General features: G+C 48.8%; 1 protein-coding gene across 1 annotated transcript in view; it reads left to right on the forward strand.

Annotated features, from left to right (window-relative positions):
- The window catches only part of Kcnq1 (potassium voltage-gated channel subfamily Q member 1), a 330,062-nt gene that overhangs the window by 53,182 nt on the left and 252,121 nt on the right, over positions 1–24,759 (forward strand). Inside the window, exons 3-4 of the mRNA XM_031388970.1 lie at positions 23,966–24,092; positions 24,330–24,408. Coding sequence (XP_031244830.1) covers positions 23,966–24,092; positions 24,330–24,408 — 206 coding nt within the window. The remainder of the gene's footprint in view (positions 1–23,965; positions 24,093–24,329; positions 24,409–24,759) is intronic.

Raw genomic sequence — 24,759 nt, forward strand, 5'->3', positions numbered from 1 at the left:
CTCTCTGTCTCTCTCTGTCTCTGTCTCCATCTCTCTGTCTGTCTGTCTGTCTGTCTGTCTGTCTCTCTCTCTTTCTCTCTCTCTGTGTGTGCATGTGTAGTGTGTACATAGTTTCCTAGCCCCCTTCCAGGGCCTCCAGGTATCTGGGTGGTCTTATACTCCCCCCCTCTTCACCCCCTACTCCCCCTGCCCTTTGCTAACAATTGTGCTGACTCAGCTCCAGGTTGGTAAGTAGGGATAAATCAGCCTGGGTGGCCAAGTGTGGGGCTCCCAGTGGTTCTTTGGGGGTCCTGGCTTATGACAGAGTTACGTGGGGGCTTCCATGTCAGTAGGAAAGGTCTTTCTGTGGCAGGAGCCTCCTGTCCTTCTAAAGGAGGACAACCATTCAGGAGCCAGGGACCCTAAGGCAGGCAGGCAGGTTCCTATTCAGACTCCACACACTGGGGATGTGTGTTGCGGTGGGGGTGGGGGCGTTCTCATGCATTCTGTTTTTAGTGATCTGGGCCTAGCAGGGGCACAAGAAGGGCTCTACTCCTGAGAGCAGTGGGTTCCCGTCTCTGCCTTCTCCACCACTCTTCCTCCAGGCCTAGGACAAAAGTCAGACCTGGGGTGGGAGCTGCCTGCTGGAGGTGGTTCTCCACTCCGGTTTAGTGGGATTAGAGTGTGCCGGCCAGGGACAGGTGTTTCCTTTATGCTCTGCCTGAGGCTGGACAGAGCCTCCTCAGTGAGTGCTGCATGTGGTGGGGGTCTCCAGTTCAGAGTAGCTGGGGGGTGGCCGGGTTTTGTTAGGCTCTTGTTTTTACATCTGACCCTGGCCAGCTGGAGCGCCTCGCTTTAAGTGCAGGCTAACAGCTGACATAATATAGTGGGGTGGGCTGAGTAGGCTGCGCTGGCACCCCCTCTGCAGTGGGGCGCCCGGGGGCTGCTTGAGGGCTGTGTTGGGGGTAAGAGGATGAGCCGCAGGGCCTCATGGCTGAGGGGCACAGCTCTGTGTAGTCCGCCAGCTGTCTGCCTGGATAAGCGGGGCTGCCTGAGTGGCTCGGGCTGGGGGCCTGAGTGTCCCCCAGGGCATCACACTCAGACGGGCTCCCATCACGTTCTTGGCCTCCCAGGGTCACTCAGAACGAAAACCAGAGGCCCGGGCTGTGTGCTATTGAAGCATGTCATTGTGTGACTTTGCAGGTGGGAGGGAGGGAGGGGGCCGGGGGCAGCCTCTCAGGGTCGAGAGGCACACTTGAGCACCCAGGCCCCTTGGCCCCTTGCTTTTTTGAGCTGACCGGTGAAGGAAGGCTCCAGGGGCAGCTTCCCGTAGACTGTCTGTCTCCTGGTGACAAGGCTGCATGGCAACTGGGGTCTCTGAGTAGAGCAAGTGGAGTTTTTGGACTGGGGGCCGGGAACTGGGGGCCGGGGGCTGGGGCTGGGCTATGGCAGCCTCTTCAATAGCTGTGGGAGGTGCTCTGGCCCAGAGGCCATCTCAGTGTCTGGACGGCTGGGCTGGAGAAATGGGGTATGTCCTCAAGTACCTTCAGGGTCGTGGCAACCAGGGGCCATGCTCTCCTCCCCCATGTGAGTGATGCTTGAGAAAGCATGCCCTGGCCTCTGGTGTCAAGGCTTTGTGTTCTCGTGGGTATTTATAACCCAGACTCTTCTCGGGAGATGTGGCTCCAGAGGCTGAGTGCAGGTGGACCCAGCCCTTGTGCTCTGCAAAACAGGCTGGGAACTGTGAGTCGTAACAATGACTTCCACACTTGATCAGGAGTGTTAAATAGCAGGTTGGAAGAAAAGGCAGCCGAGCATAGCTGGGGCACTGAATTGTGATGTGCACATTCGCGGGGAGGGGGCATACATACGCACACATACATGCACAGATATGTGAGAAGGCACACGTGTGCATGACCTGTGTGCAGCTCTCTTATCTGCATGTCCTTTGGAGTCATGCTCATCTGTAGCTTGAGGGTTGTGCTTGGACCTGAGCCTGCTGGGAGTGGGACACCCCCGCCCTTGGGGCCCGTTCCATTTGCACATTTAATTCAGGAACTAGCAGCATGAGAAGCCTAGATGAGAACTAACGGTCACATGTGGATTAGGAGTCCTACTTCTGCAGAGTGAGAGCTGGTCAGTGTCTGTGTACTGTGGGGCTCTCCGAAGGCCTGGGGCATTTTTCATGTTAAATTTGGTTTTTCTTCCTTCCTTCCTTCCTCACTTCATCTCTCCCCCTCTCTCTCATTTCTTAACATGGTTCTATCCCCTAGCTCCCTCTGAGGCTGAAAATTATCTGGGGCTGATCCCTCTGCTTCCAGCTCATCAGTGCTGGGATTACAGTCCTACTCTGCCACATCCAGTTTATGTGCTGTTGGAGATTAAAGCCAGGGTTTTCTACAAGCTAGGCAGACACACTATCAACTGAGCTACACTCTCAGTCGTTATTTTGCCTTCTTTACCATGGCTGTGTCTCTTCCTGCTCACGGATGAGGCTTGATCCCTGCTCATTGCTTAATATTAACAGCAGATAGCTCCCTGGACACAGCAGTCACTCCCAAAGCCTAGAGATGAAACCAGGCCCGACCTTAGACATTTGCACCATCCTTAGATGTTTGCACATACCTTCTTCCATACTGTGGCTTGCTGTCTCATTTGTTTAACAATGTGATTTAAAAACAAACAACAAACAAAAAACAATGTTTGGGGCTGAGAGTATGACCCAGTTCTAGAGAACTTGCCTAGTGTGCATAAGGCCCCAAATTTCATTCCTACCATCCCCCCAAAAAGAAAATTTCAATTTTATGAGGTCAAATTTATATCTTTCTTTGCTTTAATTACCTTTTAGCTCATACTTAAGAATCATATATAAGTGTGACATAAATATTTTCTTATTGTGGTTCTACAGTTTTAGATTTGTGATATGATATGTGTGTGTATGTGCGTGTGCGTGTGCGTGTGCGTGTGCGTGTGTGTGTGTGTGTGTGTGTGTGTGCATGTGTGTACAAGTGATGGGACGATTGCCCATTCTGGTGTTTGTGGAGCCAGAGGTAGACAGATGTTAGGACCCTCCCCCACTGTCCTCCATGTTCTGTCTCTCACTGCATGTGGGGCTCACTGTTGCAACTAAACAGTCCAGCTAGAGGGAGCAGGATCTACCAGTCTGTTAGTGCTGAGGTCACAGTTCACATGCAGCCATTCCTGGTTTTTTACATGGGTGCTGGGGACCTGAGCTTAGCTCCTCATGCTTGCATAGGCAATGGAGCCCCAGAGTCCTTCCCATGTCCTTGTGCTGAATGTGGTTAGCAGCCTGTATGTCTTCATGTGGAAGCTGAATTGGTCTAGTAGCATTTTCTGGAATGAATATTCTTTCCTTCCCGAGTCTCCTGCCATCCCTTTTAAAGTCCCGTGTGCCACAAGAATGTGAGTGCCAGACTGTTCTGAGTCACTGACCTGTCATGCTGAGATGCCAAACTCTGCTTCCTAGCACTAAGGTAGGCCTGCAAAAAAAGTCATTCGTGACACCCACATTTATTTTTTAAGTGTTTTGGCTATTTCTGGGTCTTTTGCATGTTCATCTAACTTTTAGGGATAGCTCGATTGTTTTTATGAAGAAGCAGAGTGGAGTTTTATTGGGGATACAAACCTGGAGGTCAGCTTGGGGAAAATTAGCATCTTAGTGATACATGAGCACATTTTGATCTTTAATTAATCTATTAAAATTTTAAATTTGTTTTAGTGTGTGTTCCTGCACATGCCCTACCGTGTGTATGGTGGTCATAGGATAATTTGTAGGAGTAGGCTTGGTGAAAGGTGCCTTTACCAACTGAGCCATCTCTCTGGCCCTCAATCTTAATTTCTGACAGAGAGACCTTACAGGTCTCAGTATCCAGGTGTCTTGAATGCCTATCTTCAAAGCACCTGAGTTGTTCAAATTTTTTTCAAATTTATTTTAGATGTATTTTATACTTATGGGTGCTTTGCCCACAAGTATGTCTGTGTACCACATACCTGGTGCCTGCAGAGGTTGGAAAAGGGCATTAGGTCCGCTGGAACTGGAATTACAGATGCTTGTGAGCCACCATGTGGTATTGAACCAGGGTCCTCTGGGAGAGCAGCCAGTGCTCTTAACCACTGAGCTGTCTCTCTAGCCATGATTGCTTATATTTCTGATACTCTTGCTGAGGCAAGTTGGTTTTTTCTCTTTCCTTGTATTTATGAAACTTCATCCTGATGCCATTTGCACCCAACTACTCTCTATGAGAAGGCTGGAAGTGAAATTTAAGTGACATGGCACAGTTCTGTTAATTTTGATTTTTTTAATAAAAGAATTATTTATTTATTTTATGAATATGAGTATACTGTCCTGCAGGTCACTGCCTACATGCATTATGCAGGCATACACCTGGACAAGGCTTGACTCCGGGGGTCTAGAGAAGACTCTCACTGATTCTGACAGGTTTACATTCTCAATCAGAACCAAATTTGGCTGTGTGGAGGAAATAAGAGACAGGGTGGGACACATGCGTACATAAATCTGTCGTGTAACTGACTGCATTCTTATATTTACTCAGACGATCACAGGTTGAACAAAGAAAATTCCCGAGTAACCAAAATGTTTCTGTAAGTGCTTGGATTCCTTTTTTTTTTTTTTTTTTGACTTGTAGATGTAGTTGGGGTACCCTAAGGGGATACATCTGCCAATGGCCAGGCTCTGGAAAACATCTTCAGAGCTCGCCAATACCTTGGGGAAATTTTTTCTTAAGCAGGGTTTGCAGGTATATGGAGGAGGAGGCTGGATACAATGACACTCTTGAAGTGGGGGGAATCTCATTCCATCACTCTTTGACCATGTGTGTATGTGTGTGTGTGTGTGTGAGAGAGAGAGATAGAGAGAGACAGAGACAGACACAGAGAGACAGAGAGACAGAGAGAGAGTTTGCTTACATGCACACACATGAGCACTGGGCTCTGGACATAGGTTGATAGACTTGGGATGTATACACATGTGAACATATACACAGAGGGAGGGAGGGAGGAGGGTAGGGGGAGGGTAGGAGAGAGGGAGTAGGAGAAAAGAGCTGGCCCACCTTATGTGGAGGTGCCACTCTCAACTTGGAGCAAAGTGAGGACACGTTTGGAGGGAACAAAGGAGCTCTGTTCCCTGCCCATACCCCAACTCCTGTGAGCTGTTGTGGCTCAAACACCAGCAGTTTGGAAGATGTTTGGTGACAGGTACTGGGTGCCCAGAAAGAACCAGGTGTCCTAATCGCAGGGCTGTCTCCAGGCTAGGTGCCAGAGTCCCTCTCCCAAGGAAGAGCTGATTCCAGTGGCCATATTTACTTCGAACCCCTTGGTCTTCCACATTGCAGTGGCCATCACCAGGCCCTGGCATTTTGTTGGGGTACCATGAACCTGTGGTATCAGATCACAGGGAAGGCAGACTGCTTGAATGTTGAGATGTTGTCTTCAGGATAGGTGTCCCTGGACTGGGTACCCGGTGGCTGGTCACCTGGGTCTCTTGTTGGCTGGCTCTGCTTGTCTGCCATCTTTTTCCACTCTTGCCTGCCTTTGAGAGCACTTTGGAGTCCTGGTTTTCCACCTGAAAATTTGAGATGATATATGACCCTTGGAGGCCACAGAGACAGGATGGAGGAGGCAACATGCCTACCAGTCCAAGGACCTTCCTGAGGGCCTGGGATACTTCCAGTAACCATGCTACGTGGTTGCCAGGAGGGTGGGCTTCCATCCCAGCCCCTGGGGAGAAACAAGAGGCCCCGTGTGCACTGTTGCATTCCAGCTGCTTGGGACCTGATAGGCCTCAGGATGTCTTATGGGGCGTGGCTGTAAGTAGCTGCATATGATGCCATATACCCATGTGACCCTGTGCACCTTACCATGTAGAGTGTGGAACCATGTGGACTGGTGGCCTGATGCCCAGTGTGTGCTCTGCAGAGTCACAGGGACCCTGGTGTTCCCAAGCAGAGCCCTAGGATAGTCACTGAGAGGTATTGAGCCCACAGATATTAGGGAAGGCAGTGGACATGCCTGGGAAGGACAGACCTTGGAAGTGAGCCAATAGGAGCCCATGGTTCCTGACACCCTCAGCAATGTTAGAGTAGGGGGTCACCCAATGTAATCTGGGACCAAGGGTTAGAGGTATCAGGCTGGGACACAGCTGGCAGTGAAGCCAGCTTTACCCTGCACCCTGGCTGGCTCTGGATTTTGGCCTCCAAGCAGCTCTGTCCTACAGAAGGGCAGACTTCCTGGCCCAGCTTGACCTCAGCAGGGGAGGAACCACAACACAGATTGCAGTTTTTGCATTTTGTGGGTTCTGCATTCTTGCTATCACCTAGTGGTCTCCATTCTGATGTCACCAGAGGATTAACCGGAAGGGCCTAGGAGAGGCCAAAGCAGCAGATATCAGAGACTCAGAACTGTGCGTTCATCACTGAGCTCCTTTGGCTGCTACACAGTTTACATAGTGCATGCTCAGCTGGGGACCAAAATACAGGTACAGGGTGATATTCATTCCCTTCAGTCCTCTACACCCATGTTCTGGGTACCAGGTCCAGAGCATGACTGTGCCCCAGCTGCCCTTGAGAGTTTGTGACCAGGGCAGAGACCAGTAAGGCTAGCCCAACATAAGAAGTCACTTGGCTGTCTCCTCCAAGGAAAATGGCTGATGGTGTCACAGCTGGGCTGGATTCGCAGAGGCTGAGGGAGGAGGCTGGAGGAAGGTTGGTAGGCATGCTGGGGACAGCTCTGACAGTGCTCACGAGCTGTGGCAGATTAGTGCCTACAGCCAACCTAATGTGGCGGGTGTGTGGAGGGTGGTTCCTTTTTTAAGTCTCCAGTGCCTTAGCTTGTCTCTTTCTAAGCACTTAAACTTTTAGACATTTTAAAGAATTTTATTTACTTATTATTATTGCGTGTACCTGTTTATGTATGCATATGCGTATGCATGCCATGACGTACCCACAGAGGTCAGAGAAAAGACTTTGTGGAGTTGGTTTTCTCCTTCCACCTTTCAGTGGAATTCAAGGCTCCACCTTGGGGTCCCAGGCCTGGGTGACAAACGTCTTTACCCACCATCTTGCTAGCTCCTATTTCAACTTTTTAAAAGTAACCAGTGAGCCACCCATCTCCTTAGGCTTCTCTTGTGTATTTTCTGTTTTCTTGTCGTAGATTTTTAGCTTTGTAGGGTTTAAGTTGTGTGCAGCAAAACTCTCTCTTTCTCTCATGTAAGATGTCCGGTTCAGTGAGTTCTGGCAAATTCCTAGGCCAAGTTGAGTTCCTTCACACACTCTGTACACCCTGTACCACAGCCCATCCCTGCACCTGCACCTGGGAACTGTCCTGTCCCCCTGAGAACGAGATTCTGTAGCGTGAAGCCTGGGATCTGGCTCTCATCACTTTGCAGACTCACTTGAGGCCCGTCTGCTTCTGGTCTGTGTTCTGGTTGATTCTTCTTTCATTTGGAAAGGATAAAATGTACTGCAGCTTGTTTACCCGTCCACAGGCTGATGGACATCTGAGCCGTCTCTAGGGCTTGGTTATTATGATTAAAGCTGCCATAAGCACTGCACACAGGCTCTGGAGTTGTTGCTTGCCTCTGTTGCTTGCTGGTAATTCCCTCACTGTCCCTGAGTGGGGGCACCACATGCTCAGAAGCTGCCAAAGCCCTTTGGTAAGATGGCTGCTCCTGACTTTGCTATCTCCATCCTAGGTGCCAGCATGGTAACTGTGGGTTCTCAACTAGCACTTAGAATTGTCTGCTCTGGGTGCTGGACAGATGGCTCAGTGGTTAAGAGCACTGGATGCTCTTGCAGAGGACCACTTTTTTTTTTTGTTGTTGTTGGTTGGTTTGTTTTAATGATTATATGTCTCTTTTGTGCTGAGTGAGAAGATGGTGTCTGTAACTCTGTCTGTCTCTCATGGGATCTGTGTTGCTCAGGTCTTTTCTTCCCTGGGGTCCTCTTTGATTCTTCTTAGCAGGGTTGTTCAGAAAGCAGTTTTTAATTTTGATGAATCCATTCATTAGGGTGTTCTACACACCCCCTTCCCTGTAAGATTCATGTGTGTTGTGTCCTGTCTAAGAAATATTTGCCTAATGTGATCTTACAAAGCCTCTCTCCTGTTTTCTGTAGAAACTTTATCGTTTCATGTTTCTTGTTTAGACTTGTAATTCCTTCCAAGTTTAATCTTACGCACGGTGACAGGTACGAATCGGGACTAAGTCTCCTTTGCATGTGGTTACCCTCATGTCCCTGTGACTTATTTTTTTCATGAGATGACTTTGGCACCTTTGATGAAAATCAGTTGGCCGTGCACTGGCTCCAATTTCTGGACTTTGTAAACTGTTCTGCCAGCACAGCCTTGATTGCTGTGACTTCTACTCTAAGCCTTGAAATCAGGCCTTGTTAATCCTCCAATTTGGTTCATTTTCAAAGTGTGATGCTCTGTTGGGCCCTTCACAATCTCAGGAAAATCAGAGAATCTGGCCATCAGTTTTTAACAACAATCCCAAGCCAAACCAATACCCAGCCCTCTTGGCATTTTGACTGGCATTGTAGGAGGGAGGGAGGGGTAAAGAAATGGGTTTCACGTATATCTGAACTGTACTGCGCTTTCTCTCTCTACCTGGTTAAGTCTCTTCAGTGCAGGTCATGGGTGGCATGCAGTCTCCAGGCCCCCAGCCAGTTAGGTTACTTCTTTGTCCTCATGGTTTTAAGCTCCTGACAGGACACTGCTTTCCTCACTGTATTTTTGGGGGTTTTGTTAGTCTATAGGACAGCAATTGTTTCTCAGGTTAACCTTCCTTATGAAGGGAGAAGGGAACCTACTACACACTTGTTTTGTTTGCTTGTTGTAGGTTCTTTAGGGTTCTCTATGGAGATGTCCGGTCAACCTAAATAAAACCATTTACGCTTTTCCTTTTCTGATCACGTTCCTTTTATTTCTTGGTTTTGCCTCATGGCACCAGTTGGGGACCTTGCAGTTTTGGCAGAGTAGGGCCAAGTGGTCCTTAGGGCTCAGGTCTGATAACACAGAGACTGACGGGTGTGAGGTGGCTGATGATGGTAATGGGGTATGTTCTTTGTTTTTTACTAGTCTCCAGGGCCTGGGGACTGTATCAGTTACTGTTGGGCGGTACCCAATGCCTTTCCTGTTGAGATAGCTGAGCCTTTTCCTCTCTTAGACTATATGTTATGCTCATTGATCGTAAAGAACAAAACAACCCCCCCCCATTTGTCACACAAAGCCATGTCCATCACAATGCCTATAAACACACGTCCTGCCAGAGTACATCACCAAGATTCCAGGTCAAGGGTTTACATCTGTGCTCACGTAGGAGCAGCCCTAATTGTCCTGCCATGTGCTTTGCTTTGGTGCCTGAGGGTAATTTGGTGAGGGAGGTACCCCCTGCTCCTTCATTCAGGTTTGTATAAAATGTCTTCTATTTCTCCTTTCCACATTGGACAGACCCATGAATTCATTTCATCTGCATTTTTCCTAACAGAAAAGTTTTTTTTTGTTTGTTTGTTTGACATAAATTAGTAAATAGTTTTGAATTTCTGCTTGGCTAAATTTTGGCCACTCACATCCTTGAATGCATCGAATCCCCCAAAGAGCAGGAGCTTTAGCCTGAATTTGAAGACAAGGCCATCTTGGAGCTGGGTGTGGCAGCACATAGTTCTTAGGAGACTGAGTCAGGAAGACAGCCATGGGTTCTAGGCCAAGCTCAGTTATATATGGACTGAGAGGCCAGCCAGGGCTATATATAACAAGTCCTATCTTAAAAACACAAAAAGTCCATCTTGGGGGTATTTCTAAGCTTAGCTTTGGTGTGTGTGTGTGGGGGGGTGTTTGACATCCTCTTCAGAGTCCCACCCACAGACCTCTGAGAGGACTCTGGCTTAACTATGGTGTCAGAGCTGCTCCATTCCTATCCCCATGTTCTCTGCTGCCTACCATCCAGAAGTCTTGCAGCCACCCTGTCTAGCCCTGTTTGTCAGGACATAGGGAATGGGGCAGAGAGTGGACCTTTGATGGGCTCTTCGGGAAGTGCCCCTTCTCCAAGGAATGAAATGCAAGGATGAAAAGATGAGCACTCAGAATCCATGGTAGATGACTTTTACATCTCCCAGGAACTGTGTAAACATATGTCCTGAAGTAGTATACTTTCCCTGAAGTTGTTGACTTAGCATCTCCTAAAACAGCAAATCCATGCACAATTTCCTCAGTCCCTTAAAACATTCATGACAGGAATAAGAAATACTGTTTAAATTCTCCCCTCATTAAGATGTCTAAATTTGCACAGTGACTGTGTCGTGGAGCAATCAACAAACAATGAATAAGCCAGGTACAAGCACCGTGTCCCCAACACATGCTCACAAAGCCACAGCACAACCTGTGATCAGGTTGTCCACTCATCCCCATGTCCTGTGGGGGTCTCAGACCTGCCTGGCCAGGTTTAGTCCCTAGACCTCCACAGAAGGAGACAGAGTCCAGGCACTGGCTCAACTGGCTTGCCTAGGTCTACAGCTATGATAAAGGTTGCTCACCCGGAGGGTCTCAACTTCACTAAACTCCTAGTCCTGAGGGAATTCTTGATTGGGGTAGTTTTAGAAGTGTGGCCTTCCTACATATGAAAGTGCACCCAAGACTTAGCAATGGCACCCATCTTTGGATGTTTCTCCATGGGGGTTGGCAGCCACTGACATTGAAACCCCATGTAACTGGGCTAGAGATGGGCATAACTTTCCTGGCAAAGGTAGAGGTCTGCTTTAAATTCATGAGAAGATGACTAGGAGTCCCAGGTATGAGTAATATTGGGCCCCTGTCCCCAAATCAGCACAAATTTCAAGGTGGACAACTGGGGTTGATCCTATTTGCAAAGGCTTTCTCAGGGGTCTATGCACAGTGGGATTGAATACGGGTTAAGAGCTCACCTTCTGTCTAGACAGAGCAGCACACCTGAGGCCTTGCTGCTGCCTCAGCCCTTCTAGCCTCCAGTGGCTTGAGTTTGTTCTTCAAAGCCCACATTTCAGTGTGGTGTGAGGAAGCAGTGGGCTAATATGCCAACAAGGAGAAAGATGATCTGGTGTCATTTCTGGCCTGATGGAAGAGATGTCTCTAGAGATCCTAGTCCAGCTTCTGAAATGGTCTGAGTGACAGCTTACATCTGTTTAGGGACCACTCTTTCTGTCATGCAAGTCAAAGATAAGGGATTAGCACGTTGGTTCCTTCCAGCCATGAGAAGAACCCATTCCCAGACTGGTCTCTGGAAGATGGCAATCCTTGATGTTCTGTTACAAAAACATTGTAAAAAAAAACCATCTGCTGTCACACACACTTGGCTTCCCCTCTCCCATTGTTTTTGAATTTTACTGTCCCTTTGCTGTAAAGCTGTCAGTCATGTTGGGTGAGGAGCATACCGCATGCTATTGTTGCTTCATCATAAATTACATCTGCAAAGACCCTGTTTCTAAATACAGTCACATACTGACGTAGTGAGGGTGGGATGTTGACAGGAATTTGTGTTGATAGCATTTACCTGATAACGCTCACCCACCAGAAGATGAGGAACCAGAAAGTCTGTGAACTTGGCCCACTCTGCCTGTATGTCTATACAAATCAGGTTTTATGAGCACATAGCATAAATTCTTGTGGATGTACTGTCTCTCGTCACTTCCACTTCAGGGTGGAGGCCATGAGGGCCACAGAGCCTTAGGCATCAATTGCCTGACCTTTGACAAGACACTTTAAACTGTGCTTTTTCTCTAAGGACTGGGCTCCACAGAGCCCTTGGTGGAGGTCAAAAGAAACAGAGCCATATACAGATTGCTGGCTCACCAGAGAAAAGTCTCTAGAAATCAGTGCTATGGAAAGTGTTTTTAGATAAGAGCTGTATTTAAGGGTCTGGTAGAATGGAAGAGAACAGTAAAATGTCTGGTTCCATGAGATAAGGAGTGAGGGTGGTGCTGACCAGCTCTGCAGCTCCCAGGAAAAGGGGTTGAGGCAAGAAGCCATATGACAAGTAAGGATGGAAAGAATGTAGTCAGATGTATTCAACTTTATACTAAATGTTAATGTCCTAAATTCATCTTCCAAAAGGAGATATGCAAAATCTCACAAAAGGTAAAGGATTGATCCATAGGATTTTATTCATTTATAAAGAATTAATTTTGTGGTGGTAGGGATATAACTCAAGGCCCTGTGCGTGCCAGATAAGCATATTACTGGTGACTATATAGCCTCACTGTGATTTTACAAAAAGCATTTTAAACAGGTGTATCCAATACACTTACGAAAGAAAACAGTTGAAAAAAAAAGATAGCCAAAAATATGCAAAGAAATTGCACACGAAAAATAAGAGAATAAGACCGGCAAGCCACAGCAGGTTGTGAATGTTGAAGCCTGAGTTTGTGTGGACGAAGCCTAATTATTAACATGAAGATATCATACAATGTAATATTTGTGAAAAATCATGTGGTATGTGGAAAAGAGAGGTAACCATGGTGACTATAAGGTATTATCTTTTCCCGTTGTTATGATTAAACACCCTGACAAAGGCAGCTTAATGGAGAAAGGGTTTATCTTGCCTCACAATTCCAGGTTGTGGTCCATTGAGGTAGGCAAGTCAAGGCAGCAGCAGCCTGAAGCACCTGATCACACTATGTCACATCAGAAGATGCAAACAATGAAGAAATACTTGCTATTGCCCCACTCATTTTTCCCACCTAGACAACCTAGATCTCTCCACATCAATGAACCTAATCAAGAGAGGCCCCCACAGGCATACTCTGAGTCCAGACTCCAAGGTGATGCTAGATTTTGTCAGGCTGACAATTAACCCTCAGCATCACAGGTGTCATTAAGCAATTCTTTCAGAATAGGCTTCAAGTAGATGCAGGATCAGGGAACACTGGCAGGTAAGTGGTTCAGAATCTAACAGGAACCTGAAATAACTGTTGCTATTATCCCTAGCCATGCTACCCCAAAAAAAACCACCTACAAATCCAGCACCTTCAGACAGCTCCACCCCCAACCCCAGAGCACAGCTTCCAGGCCTGTAGGCTGCACAGCTCTCAGGCTGGCAGCTCTTTGCTTAGCACAGGAGCAATAGTGTGGGGAAACCCTCCTCCAGGGCTATTATCCCTCTTGGGTGGCTTCCTCACAGGTCCACTTTAGAAATGAACATTCCAGAAAGGGCAGGGGGGAGTCCACAAGAGTAGTGGTAGAGCAATTGTGTAGTGTATGTAGGGGCCTGGGTTTGATCTGCACAGAGAGACAGAGAGGGAGAGAGAGGGTTGGGGGAAGCCAAAGATCCAAAGTGAACATTCCAGGAGACAGGAGCCAAGAGACAGGATGTACGGGGAGGACACACCAGCCTTTGCTCTCCTCTCTTCACCTTAAAGCCCAGACTCCAGGTCAGGAGTGGCAAAGGTGTGTGGGGACCAGGTTTTCTTTCTTTCTTTCTTTTATTTTTTAAGATTTACTTTTATTTATTTTATGTATGAGTACACTGTAGCTGAACAGATGGCCATAAGCCATCATATGTGTGGCTGCTGTTGATCTCAGGACCTCTGCCGGCCCCGCTCACTCCGGCGTAATTTACTGCAGCTGTCTTCAGACGCACCTGGAGAGGGTGTCCGATCTCATTACGGGTGGTTGTGAGCCACCATGTAGTTGCTGGGATCCGATCTCAGGACCTTCGGAAGAGCAGTCAGTGCTCTTACCTGCTGAGCCATCTTGCCAGCCGCCAGGGACCAGGTTTTCAAGCTATCATTGTAATTTTGGAGCCTGATAATGGGTGTTCTCTGTTTCTTTGCGCCCATGGAAGCCAATCACCCGTGGAGCTCCTATTAAAAGAAAGAACATGCATGCCTTACACTATTGAGACAGCTGTGGATGCTCTCTGATCTGAACTTACTGCAAGGGCTGGGGACTTGACTCAGCTGCTAGTGTTTGCCTGGCATACATGAAGCCCTGGGTTCAATCGCCAATTTGTATAAACCGTCCACGGTAGTACACACCTATGATCCTAGGGCTGTGGAGATGAAGGTAGAGAGAGGAGCGCTGGAAGGTCAAGGTTATCCTTGGCTACACAGAGTTTGAGGCCAGCCCAGGCTCCATGAGACCCTGCCTCAGCAATAGCAACAACAACAATAACAAAAATAAATTAACTAATTTTAAGAGGGTAGAAAAAAAGAATAGAAACTAGAAACATAGAAACAAATGGCTAAAATATTGAGAGGGGAAATGGAGTCATAGCAGTGATAGGCACTCTCCTAAATAGCTGGGGAAGGAAGGTGAGGGAAGACAGGGCAGCTGTGGATTGATATGTGGAGATGACTTCTGTTAATGGAAAGACACTCTCCATCCTGCCCACATTGAGGCTCAACCTGCCTCTTTTCCCCAGCATTGCAGATACTTTATCTCCATGTCTGCCTGCCACCACACTCCTCTCAATTGCTGGTGTTTGCAACCCCCACTTAGTTTGAAATTCATTAAATAAAAATCATTGCCCCCTGTCCTATGCAGGCACACACTTACAGAGCACCTAGGCTGTCTTCTCTCTGTCAGGGACTGGCTCACAACTACCCTGGAGGCGTCTGGGGATGGCATGAATTTGCTTGGTTTGAATCTGCTGATGAGGCAATTCTGGGCAGGGATTTCCTGGGCTGGCCTGTGTGCATATCCTGGCGCCATCTGCCCCGCCCCCTACCAGGCATCGGGAGGCCACTGAACCCCCATGTTCGCCTCCTGACCTCTAGAACACCCAGGCAGGGAGGAAGGGAGTGGGCAGGGTATGAAGACCCCCACCTTGCCAGCTTGCAGCAAGCTGGGTCTCAGAGCTGGAGGCAGCTCATTAAACCACCTGAACCACATGTAACTCTAGTCAGTCCCACACAGCCCTGCGCCAGCGATACATGCAAATTAAAGTGACCACAGGGACTGCTCTCCTCCCACTGTGGGTGGGCAGCCTTTATTCCAAGGTTGAGGCCTGAAAGCCTCCAATCTGAGGAGGATTTTTCCTAATGATAATGGGCCCAAGAATGGGCTAGCCCACTGATGGGGGCCAAGTCTCTTTGCTTTATTCTCACTCTGCCCCATCTGCCTCCCGTTTTGACCTAATCACTCAGTAGGTGATTAGTAGGGCATTGGGGATTTGGTTGGGGCAGAAGGTCTTGAGCCTTGACCCAGAGGGCACAGTGTGCTCAAGAGGTACCTCCTGGGCAACCTGATTATACTTTTATTGTTTCCTAAGATTGTTGGACATCCCAGCTTGTTAGGAAGCTCTCGGAGACAGTCTGTCAGGATGTCCAACATCCTGTTGGGGTGGCCTCTATACCTGTAACATGATAATGTGAGGGTTAGGAATGATACCAGGGGACTCCCTGTGGCTGAGCCTTGGCCTGAAGGTGGCTACTAGATCATATAGGAAAGGGAGACATGGGCCTTAGCACTGTTTGGGAGTCTTACATGGGGCAGCTTGAATTCAGAACATGGATCGGAAGAAACAACTAGTCTTCAAGGCGTCCCCAGTGATTTTTGGTCCCCTGTAAGCTTCCACAGTGGAACTGGGCCTCATGCCACCTGCTGAAGTAGGGTCCATGATGGGAGGACCAGGTGACAGCTGTTGCCCACTTTCAGAGCCTGCCTACCCAATGGATGGGAAAGCTTGTCCCCATGGTGACTGAGCAAGCCTCATCGACTCTTCTGCCCAGTGTGGAGAATGGCTGCCTGGACAGCTGGCAGTTGGGGCTGGTTCTCAGGGGAAAGTAACCCTGCGTCTCCTAGAGTTGCTCCCACATCGGGTCTACCCTAATAGGTGTGGACACAGCAGCTGCTGATCTGTGCCCAGTGCCATCAGAAACTGGCTACTGAAGAAGCCCTGTGTGGGACTCCACTGCCCACTCCCAGGATGGGGGCTTCTGCCTCTAGCTCTGTCTTATAGCTCACTAGCTTCCATGGTGGCTGGCTGGCAGAAATGCCTCCTTCCTGGTTGTGTTGTGCTGCATGCCCCCAGGACCTCACCGGTTTACTGTCACTGTTGGGAGAGGTTCCCTGGTGCAAAAGGGACCACATCCCCTGTTGTCTAAGCAAACTGACCAACTGCAGGCCATTTTCGGTATCCAGGGGCTCAGGTGAGATGGGACGGGGATAGAGGGGAGGTTCCCAATCAAAGTTGTGAGCTATGGTTCGGGGTTTGGAAAAGCATCCTACCAACAGGGATCCACCACTCAGTGGAGCACATGCATTCAGCTGTGGCTTCTGAGGTACCCATGACTTCCAGGACATTTGGAGATGAGTAGACTGTTATAGAAAGGGTCATGTCTCTACAGGGTCCTGGTTCTGTCTACTGCCATTGGGTCCTGACTCTATGCCTCCTTAGAGTCTCTGAAGGCTTTGTGTCACCTGGGACTAGCTGGTGGCCTATGGGGGCTGACAATCCACAGGGTGGGCAGTGAGCATGGCCTAAGGGCTCCAGCTGTGCCCAGCACATGTCACTGGGGGGGCCCATGGGCTCTCAGCACAGGCCGGCGGCTGGGAGCAGCTGGCCACAGGCAGGACCTGAACAAAGGGCGCTTTGAGCAGCTTGCATGCCGGCACCGAGCCTCCGGCCAGCTGCCCCTCCCGAGAATGCAAGGCTGGCCCTCTCTATGGCTTATTGGGGCCCATGTAGAGTCAGAACAGCTGGCCCCAAAGTCTGCTGGCTGGCTGTGTGCTTAGAGGGCACTGTCCTTCCACAGGAAGCCCCCTGGCTCAGGAAATGGCCATCTTATAGGTTTCCTAGCTATGAGAGGATGGAAGGGCCCTAGCCCTAGCTTCCCAAGTCACCTCTCTGCAGATTGGTAGCCTACAGGGGGCCTAGAGGTATCTAACTTTCTAGAAACTGCCCTGCCCAGTGTTTGGAGGGCCTCGGGGAGACCAGCCGGGCCTTTGGCCCTATGACCTGGCTTTGCTGGCCCTCTTGCAGGGTCCCTATTCACATGGATCAACCCTTCATCTGAAGTAGTTAATCTTCCAGTCAGATTTCAAATTATTCTTTCATTAAGAAGATAATAAAACAGTAACATCAGAGACACTGAATACTCATGATAAGCATCTTTGAGCTCCCTTGATTGTTAAACAAAAAGAAACAGAGGAAAAAAAAATAAGTGTCTTTCATCTGAGGATCCGAGGCAGTCTGCCCTGCCCTGGCTTTACTGTGGGCCACAGGAGAGGGATTGTAGTAACCTGAACCCCACCCTCCCAGAAATGGGATTCATCAGCTGACTAAAAAAAAGAATAGCTAAGACACCCACAGCCTTCCAGGATGGGACTAAGAGGCTGTGAGCTTCGTGCTGGCCTTTCCCCTGTTCACCGAAGCGTTACCCAGATAAAGCACCCCCTTTACTTTAATCTCGGCCCTTGAGGCTCATACTAGGGCAGATCTCTGCTTTGCTGTGCTTACCTGCAAGCACCTGATGCACATGTGCAGTAGGCATGCATGTGTGATAGGTGTCCCTAGCCAATCAGAAATTTTGTCACGCCAAGCTTTTATCTTGCATCTCACTGAGTCCAGTCTGGGGATACAGGGTCCACCTGTCAAATGAGAAAACTTTCAATTCCCACTGTGAAGTCTTCAGAGGCTCTTCCCAGATGCCCCTGTCAGGATCCAGAGCCCAGGACGCCACGGAGTCTGTGCATCGAGTTCCGGGATTGCATTAGCGAGATGAGTACAAAGGATCTAAGTCCTTGAATGCTGCTTCCTGCCTTTGCTCCACCGCCGGCTTCCTTATCTTTACAAGAGAAGCCACATCGAGGGTCCATTTGGTCCTTTGTAGGCTGTAGATCCTTTGAGCCTCATGACTCCATGTCATCTTCCCCTTCCTGTCTCTTTCTCCTTTTATTACATTTATTCTCTTATTTCTCAGGTACATGTGTGTATCTGGGTGTGCACGTGGTAGGCAGAAGACAGTTTGCATTGATCAGTTTTGTTCTTCCATCGTGTGGGCTTGGGGAATCAAACTTGAGCCAACAGGCTTAACAGTAGCAAGTGCCTTTCCCTGATGAGCCATCTCATCCCCACTCCCCTTCCTAAAATACACACGAGGTAAGGTGTCTCATCTTGGCTATGTCTGAGTGCTATGTTGAGTGGTAAGAAGTTCATTCCCACTGCTGTGTAGCAGTCCTCAGCAAGTACCATGAGAACTTTCCATTTTCACAGATGATTCTGGTCCTGTTAAACACTCACCCCCTGCCCCATACCCTGCCACCTCATCTTGCTTTCTGTCTCTTGGCTTTGGCAACTTGGGGCCCTGTGGTTATGCTACAAGTGGGATCTTTTGAGGACTTTTCTCTCAATAGAAGGCTCCCAAGTTCTGCCCATTCTGTGTTGTGTTGGAGCATACGTCCTTCTGAAGGAATAGAATGTGCCCTCCAGTATCTGGAGCCTGTTTTCTCTGTCCTCTTGATGGACATTGCCTTTGGCTATTGTGTACTTTGCCAAAGTAAACACGGTGGACAGATAGCTTCTCAAAGTCCTGCCTCTCTTTTGGGGATGTAGTGGAAGTGCTGGGCTCTGTGGAAGATTTTTTTTTTTTTTAGAAAAATAAATGGTCTTTCTGTTTTTATTGATATATTTCTGTGTGATGCTGGGGATTAACTCATGGCCTCAGGTACACCAGGCAAGTGCTTTACCAACTATACTTTATCTCCCCAGCCCAACAACTGTATTTTTTCTGAATTATTACTTTTTTTTTTTTTTAAATAGAGCCTTGATTAGAGCAGAACTGAGTGGGTGGTAACTCCATGCTTCATGACTTGGGAAACCACTGAACCATGCACCCAGGATCATGTCTCCTTCGGCAGCCATGTATGATAGCCCTGCCTCTCTGCCTCCTTGGCCACTGTAGTCACTGCCTACGTTTTGCTAGAAGGACACAGCAGCGTCTGTTTTGATTTGTATTTCCACGGTTAGTGGCATAGGATATCTGTTGCTGTGGGCATTCTTTCTCAGTTGTGTCTCTTCTCCAAATAGCAGCCTGTTCAGGTCCTCTGCCTTTCTAAAACATTTGTTGTCATTGTTATCTTTGGCATTTTTATTTTAAAACAGGGTCCCATTAATCTAGGCTGGATTCAAATTTTCTACATAGCCAGGGATGACCCTGAACTTCTTATCTTCCTGTCCCTATCCCCCTAGTGCCGGGAGTCCAGATATACAGTATTACACCGGGTTTATTCAGCGCTGGGAATGTAACCCAGGGCTTCATGCATGCTAGGCAAGCACACTATCCATTGAGTCTCAGCTCCAGCAACTTTGCTTTTTAAAATAGTTTTAAATTATGGGACTCGCTCCTTTGAGATACAACTCTCAGCATTTAATTCATGGGAAATAAGCAAAGTATGGCAGAGGGTACATCATGTGGGTTGGGCCCAGCACATGGGCAAAGTGACAGGCCACAGGATGCTGTGAAGGATACACCCTAGAGATTGTTGCTTTCAGAGTCTGTCCAAACCTCTTGTTCATGGCTCTGGCACTAGTATGTCATTAGAAAAGCCCCTCTTTTTTCTCTGACAGAGTTTCAGGAAGGGTGGCCAGCAATTAGGGTCTGACCTCTTCTGCCCTTCTCTGACTCTTCAAGGGTCTAGAGGAGACAAGCACCAGTATGTTAGAGCCAGGATTATTGTATCTCCATGGGGCTCTTCACACCCACATTAAGCCCAGACTCACCTATATAATCTCTAGTTCTCCTTCCATGCATAGAAGACCTCCAGGACAGGGAGCCGGGACCTGCACATGGTCCAGGCTCATCTTTTATCCTTACCCTGGACACTTCCTGTCATAGTCGGCCTGGTAACTGGCTCTTATGTCTCTAGGCTATTTCCTGTTACACCTTGGTTTCTCTCCCTGATCTCTCAAGACCCTGTTTCATCTATATAATCCCAACTCACAGCCATTCCCCAAACCTCTTCATGTTCCCAGATGTACCCATGTATCAGTAGTCAGCCCTCTGAGAGGCAACTAGCCCCACTTGCCAGAGTCCACTCCCAAATCTGAGAGCCACGCTTCATCCTGCCTATGTGATCCTCTGCCTTGTGGCCAAGTTAGTCTATTCTTCCCATGAATCCTTGGGCAGGTATTCTCCTATTCTCATGGGCTTTCCTCCCTGTGTATGAAAAGAGGCACAGTGCTCCTGCCTTGGTATTCACAGGCTTGCTGTTTATCTCTGACACAGGAGTCTCAGCCATAAAGCCCTCTGCAGCCAGGATTCTGCCTAGCTCTAGTCCAAGGAATAATGGTCAGGGTGGGAGGGGCCACTGTGCTCTCTTGCCTTTTGTCTCAGCCCAAGCTCATTGGCCCAAGGACAGCCCTTTCTTTTATATCTCTGGGACAGAGCTCAGGGCCACACTCCATCAATGTCCCCTGGCCTTGAATCCTTGGTTCTGGCAGCATGTGGATTCCTCCGGGAGGCCCTTTAAGGGAGTTGGACAATACTGGGTACATTGGACTGGTACTTTCATTGGTGGGGGAGCATGCTAGCTTTTTAGGTGGCTGTTACAAGGTCTTGGGGTGCTGGTCTAAATAGGCAAGGGGGTGGGAAGGTGGGGGATAAGAGAGTACATCCCACACACCAAGCCTCTGAGGACATGGGGGAACCCAGAGGATGTGATGTGCCTGGGGTCTACGGAGGCTTTGGGTGCACTGGGTCATGAGATCCTTTGGGTGGTAGCCTGTAACCTTTGACCTCAAGTGGACAGCAGGAGCAGGCATGTGGGTAGGGGGAGTCGTAACAGGTATTTATGAGTTCTGTTGAGAAGTTTGAGGCCTTTCATTCAACACTGGGATTGTATTTTGATTACATCTATAAGACAGATGAGCTTCAGGCCTGGCCCTGACTGAGCAGAGAGTGACCATGCTGGAACAACAGGTGGTATCAACCCTGTGGTCTGTTCTACAGGGGCTAAGCTAGCCCCCACTAACCCTGCTATGGACTAGGGTGTTGTTACCTGAATCAAGCTGTCCCCACAGTGTGTTTCCTACATACTCACACTATTGCTAAATGCTGATCCCTCACTGGAGCCCCAGTGTGACCTTTGGTCTGAGGGCTACCCCTCCTAGCTCCAGTATACGTGCAAAGCTGGTGATAACCATTTTATCTCTGTCTAAACATTGGATCTGGCTATGTCCTGCCTAGGACAGGGTTGTTTTCCTTTGCCCCTTTCCTAGAAGCCCCTGAGCCCTACTGATTAACTCAGACCTGCCTGCCCTGGACATAAGTAGCCAGACATTTTCAGGGGATGAAGGAGCTCAAGACTGCTGAATCCAGGCTTCACACTGTGTCCACATGCTAAGTAGGATTTGGAGATTTGTGTAAGGGGGTCTTGCTGTTTCACATAGCCAATCCCAAAATGGGTTTCCCTCCAAGTACTAGGTCAGGGGGCACCTGTAGCCATCAGAAGCCATTGCTAAGGAGATATTTGAGTAATGACAAACATCTGCAAATGAGAAAAACTCACTAGATGATCAGCCAGGGTGATGTATGGCCATGAAATTGGAACAGAGGCCTTCTGCCTGGGCTAGCACTGTAACTAAATATTGGGGCTTCTCATGGTCAGGCATGCTGACTCCCATGAAGTCATAATCCTGTGCTAGGGATTGGGAGTATGTTTTTCATGTTGGCCGAAGATACACACAGTACTTTGGGCCACAGCCCTACAGGCCTGGGTTCTCAAGAAACAAAGATGAATCAAGCAACCCAGCTGGTCAGAAATTGTTCATTTTTGGTCACGTTTGTTCATTCGTTCATTTGATTCATTCATTCATTCATTCATTCATTCAGCAGGCCAATATTAAGCACTGATGAGTGAATGAGACTATGGTGTGCTCAGCCAAACAGGGCCCATTATTGCCAGCACTTTTTTGCTCTCCCACACATAGCCACACCCCCCATTCCCAATGAGTTCACTTCATGGGCCAAATGCTTTTCTCACAATGAAGGAGCTATGATCTCCCAAGCTCACGCCTTCCATCAGTCACTGCTCGGACCCAAAACACAAGCCAGGTGGTGTACTATTTTGTCTTAATTAAAAGCATTTATATATGGCGGGCAGTATTTGGCCCCCACTCATGGTGGACTCTCCAGCAGCAGACAGGTTGGGGGCAGGGCCAGCCAGTGTCACCCGTCAAAGAGGAAGTTCCCTCCAGGGCCAGGTTCCTGAGGGAGGCCAGGCAGGGAGCCAGCTGGAAGCAGGCCTGAGTAGCACAATGCTTTGTGGCTTCTCGGGTTTGTGGCTTTGCACAGTCCCCTAACATATGTGGGAGTGGTTTCACCTCCTCACCCCAGGCTTTCCCCAAGGGCCTCTTACCAATGAAGGCTGGCTGGGAGCTGGGGAACAGGTCTGGGACAGGGCTGGAGACCTGGAGGGCCACAGTGGGCAGTAGTTCACATGGAATGCATACTTATTTCAAAAACTCCCATCACCCACTTGCACTGGGCTACTCACATTTTCATGCCATAGTAGGACTGAGGACTACACCTGAGCTGCCCAGGGATAGAGGGAGCAGGAAGGGGATTCTCACTCAGGACATCCAGTCTCTGACGATGACCTTGTGTGAGCTGACCTTGTGGAGAGAACCAACACTGGCAGCAGAGGATGGGTACCCCAGACCAGGCCTCCTGACATCACTATTCCATGGCAAGCCAGCCAATGCCTCACTCTTCAGATACTGTACATGTGACAGGTCTTTGGGTATTTCATTGAAGAGGCAGATAGTGAAGGATGGGGAAGGAGAGGTTATTCACCAATCCACGGCAAGGACCCAGGCTCACCTTGACTTCCCCCATGGTGATTACCAGGCCTTCAGTGACTGTCCCTTCAGTTTATGTCAAGGCTGTGTGAACACAAAGCAGTGCAGTTGCTCTCACCCAGTGCTGTCACAGACTGGGAAGGCTCCAAGACTGCTGTTAGCTGAATTATAAATCATGGTCAGAGGCTGAGTCAGATGACAGGAGTCCTCTGTCTAGCTGTTGTTTTAATTGAGAGAGCTAATGGCTCCACTTGGTTTTTTAACTTGGTTCTCATACCAGTCACCTGCATTTATCTATTTACCTTTCTATTCATCAACTCAGCCAACCATCGACACACCCATCCATCTACCATCCATCCGTCTGTCCATCTATTCATCTCTCCATCCACCCATCCACTCATCCACCCACCTTCTCACTCATCCATCTTTCTACCTACCCATCCATTCTTCCATTCATCCATCTATCAATCCACTCATATACCTATCCATTTGTCTGTCCACTCACCCATCTCCTCTTTTATCAATCCACCTTTGTGTCAATCTGTCCATACACTGCAGTAACCTGGATGATAGTCTGGGTTTCTCTAGCTTGGGAAGCCCTCCCTTTCAGCCCACTCTGACTTCAGAGCATATGTGGATATACTGGGAGAGGCCTAGGAGAGCTGTTTCACACCCGATGCTGTCTGTGCCCTTGCTTGATTCCTTCTACTACCTCTGGATGGCTTGGGGGGATTTTTGTACCCAGACCTCAGTAAAGGCCACAGATGGTAGGTATGGTGTCTCTAGTGTGAGGCAGAGCTATGAGCTATGAGCTAAAGGGGACAGTCCTCCAAAGACACATGTTCATGAACCCTCATTTTCAGATGTAGAACTTGAGCTCTGTGGATTCAATGAAGCTGGACAACACAGGGGTCAGCACTATGTTACCAGACCCAATCATTTAAACCCTAACCCTGGTGTGGAGTCTTCCCCAGTGAATAACAGCTGACAGTGTTTACTCTTAGCATCCCTGGGCTCAGTGTGCTGACCTCTCCGGACAGTTGTTATGGGCATTGTGGATACCTGAGCCTGCTAGTCGCAGTTGTCTCTCAGCAGAGACTACTGGCATGGTAGCCTGGAGTCGGTGCTCCAGCCTGAGTGGTGGTAGCCTCTAATACAAACTATTGCCTTCTTTCTCAGGAGATTGTCCTTGTGGTGTTCTTTGGGACAGAGTATGTGGTCCGCCTCTGGTCTGCAGGCTGCCGCAGCAAGTACGTGGGTATCTGGGGCCGGCTACGCTTTGCCCGGAAGCCCATTTCCATCATTGGTGAGTCCCTGCCTACCCATCCTACAGATATTCCATTCCATACTCATGGGTCCTGGAAGGCATTCCCATTACAGTCATCCCCAGAGTCCCCATGGACTGAGGCCCCCTAGATTATTCCTGTGCCCTTGGTAATTGGGTCCCATCTTGCTTTAGTGGCATAACCCTCAGGTGTGGGTGGTAGCACACCCTCCCCAGATTCCTGGATGCCAGAAGTAATGACCCCTGCCCCTCCCACAGACCTCATCGTGGTTGTAGCCTCTATGGTTGTCCTCTGTGTGGGTTCCAAAGGACAAGTGTTCGCCACATCAGCTATCAGGTATGTTGGCTCTTCCATTTCTTCCTGTGAGACAGGACCCACCAAAAAAGCCCTTTCCTCCTAAGCTGTAGTTTTTCCCTCCCTCTACCTGTCTCTTTCATGGTGAATTGGGTTAGGGGTAAGATGGCCATAATTCATAGTATTGAGACAGTAGGCAGCCCTGAGTTTAAGGTTTGACTCTCGCACTTCCTAGATTCTAACTAAGACTTAGATGATAGCCTGGCTGTGTGGTTGCCATGTGGGTGACCCTGAGTCTCCCCCAAGAAGGCCATATAGAAGGGCTCCTGGAGACAGGGTTCACAGGCACCTGTAGGAAGCAAGATGCCTCCAGTACAAAGTGCCATGCACATG

This window comes from Mastomys coucha, unplaced genomic scaffold (assembly GCF_008632895.1).
Source record: "Mastomys coucha isolate ucsf_1 unplaced genomic scaffold, UCSF_Mcou_1 pScaffold21, whole genome shotgun sequence".
Taxonomy (NCBI): domain Eukaryota; kingdom Metazoa; phylum Chordata; class Mammalia; order Rodentia; family Muridae; genus Mastomys; species Mastomys coucha.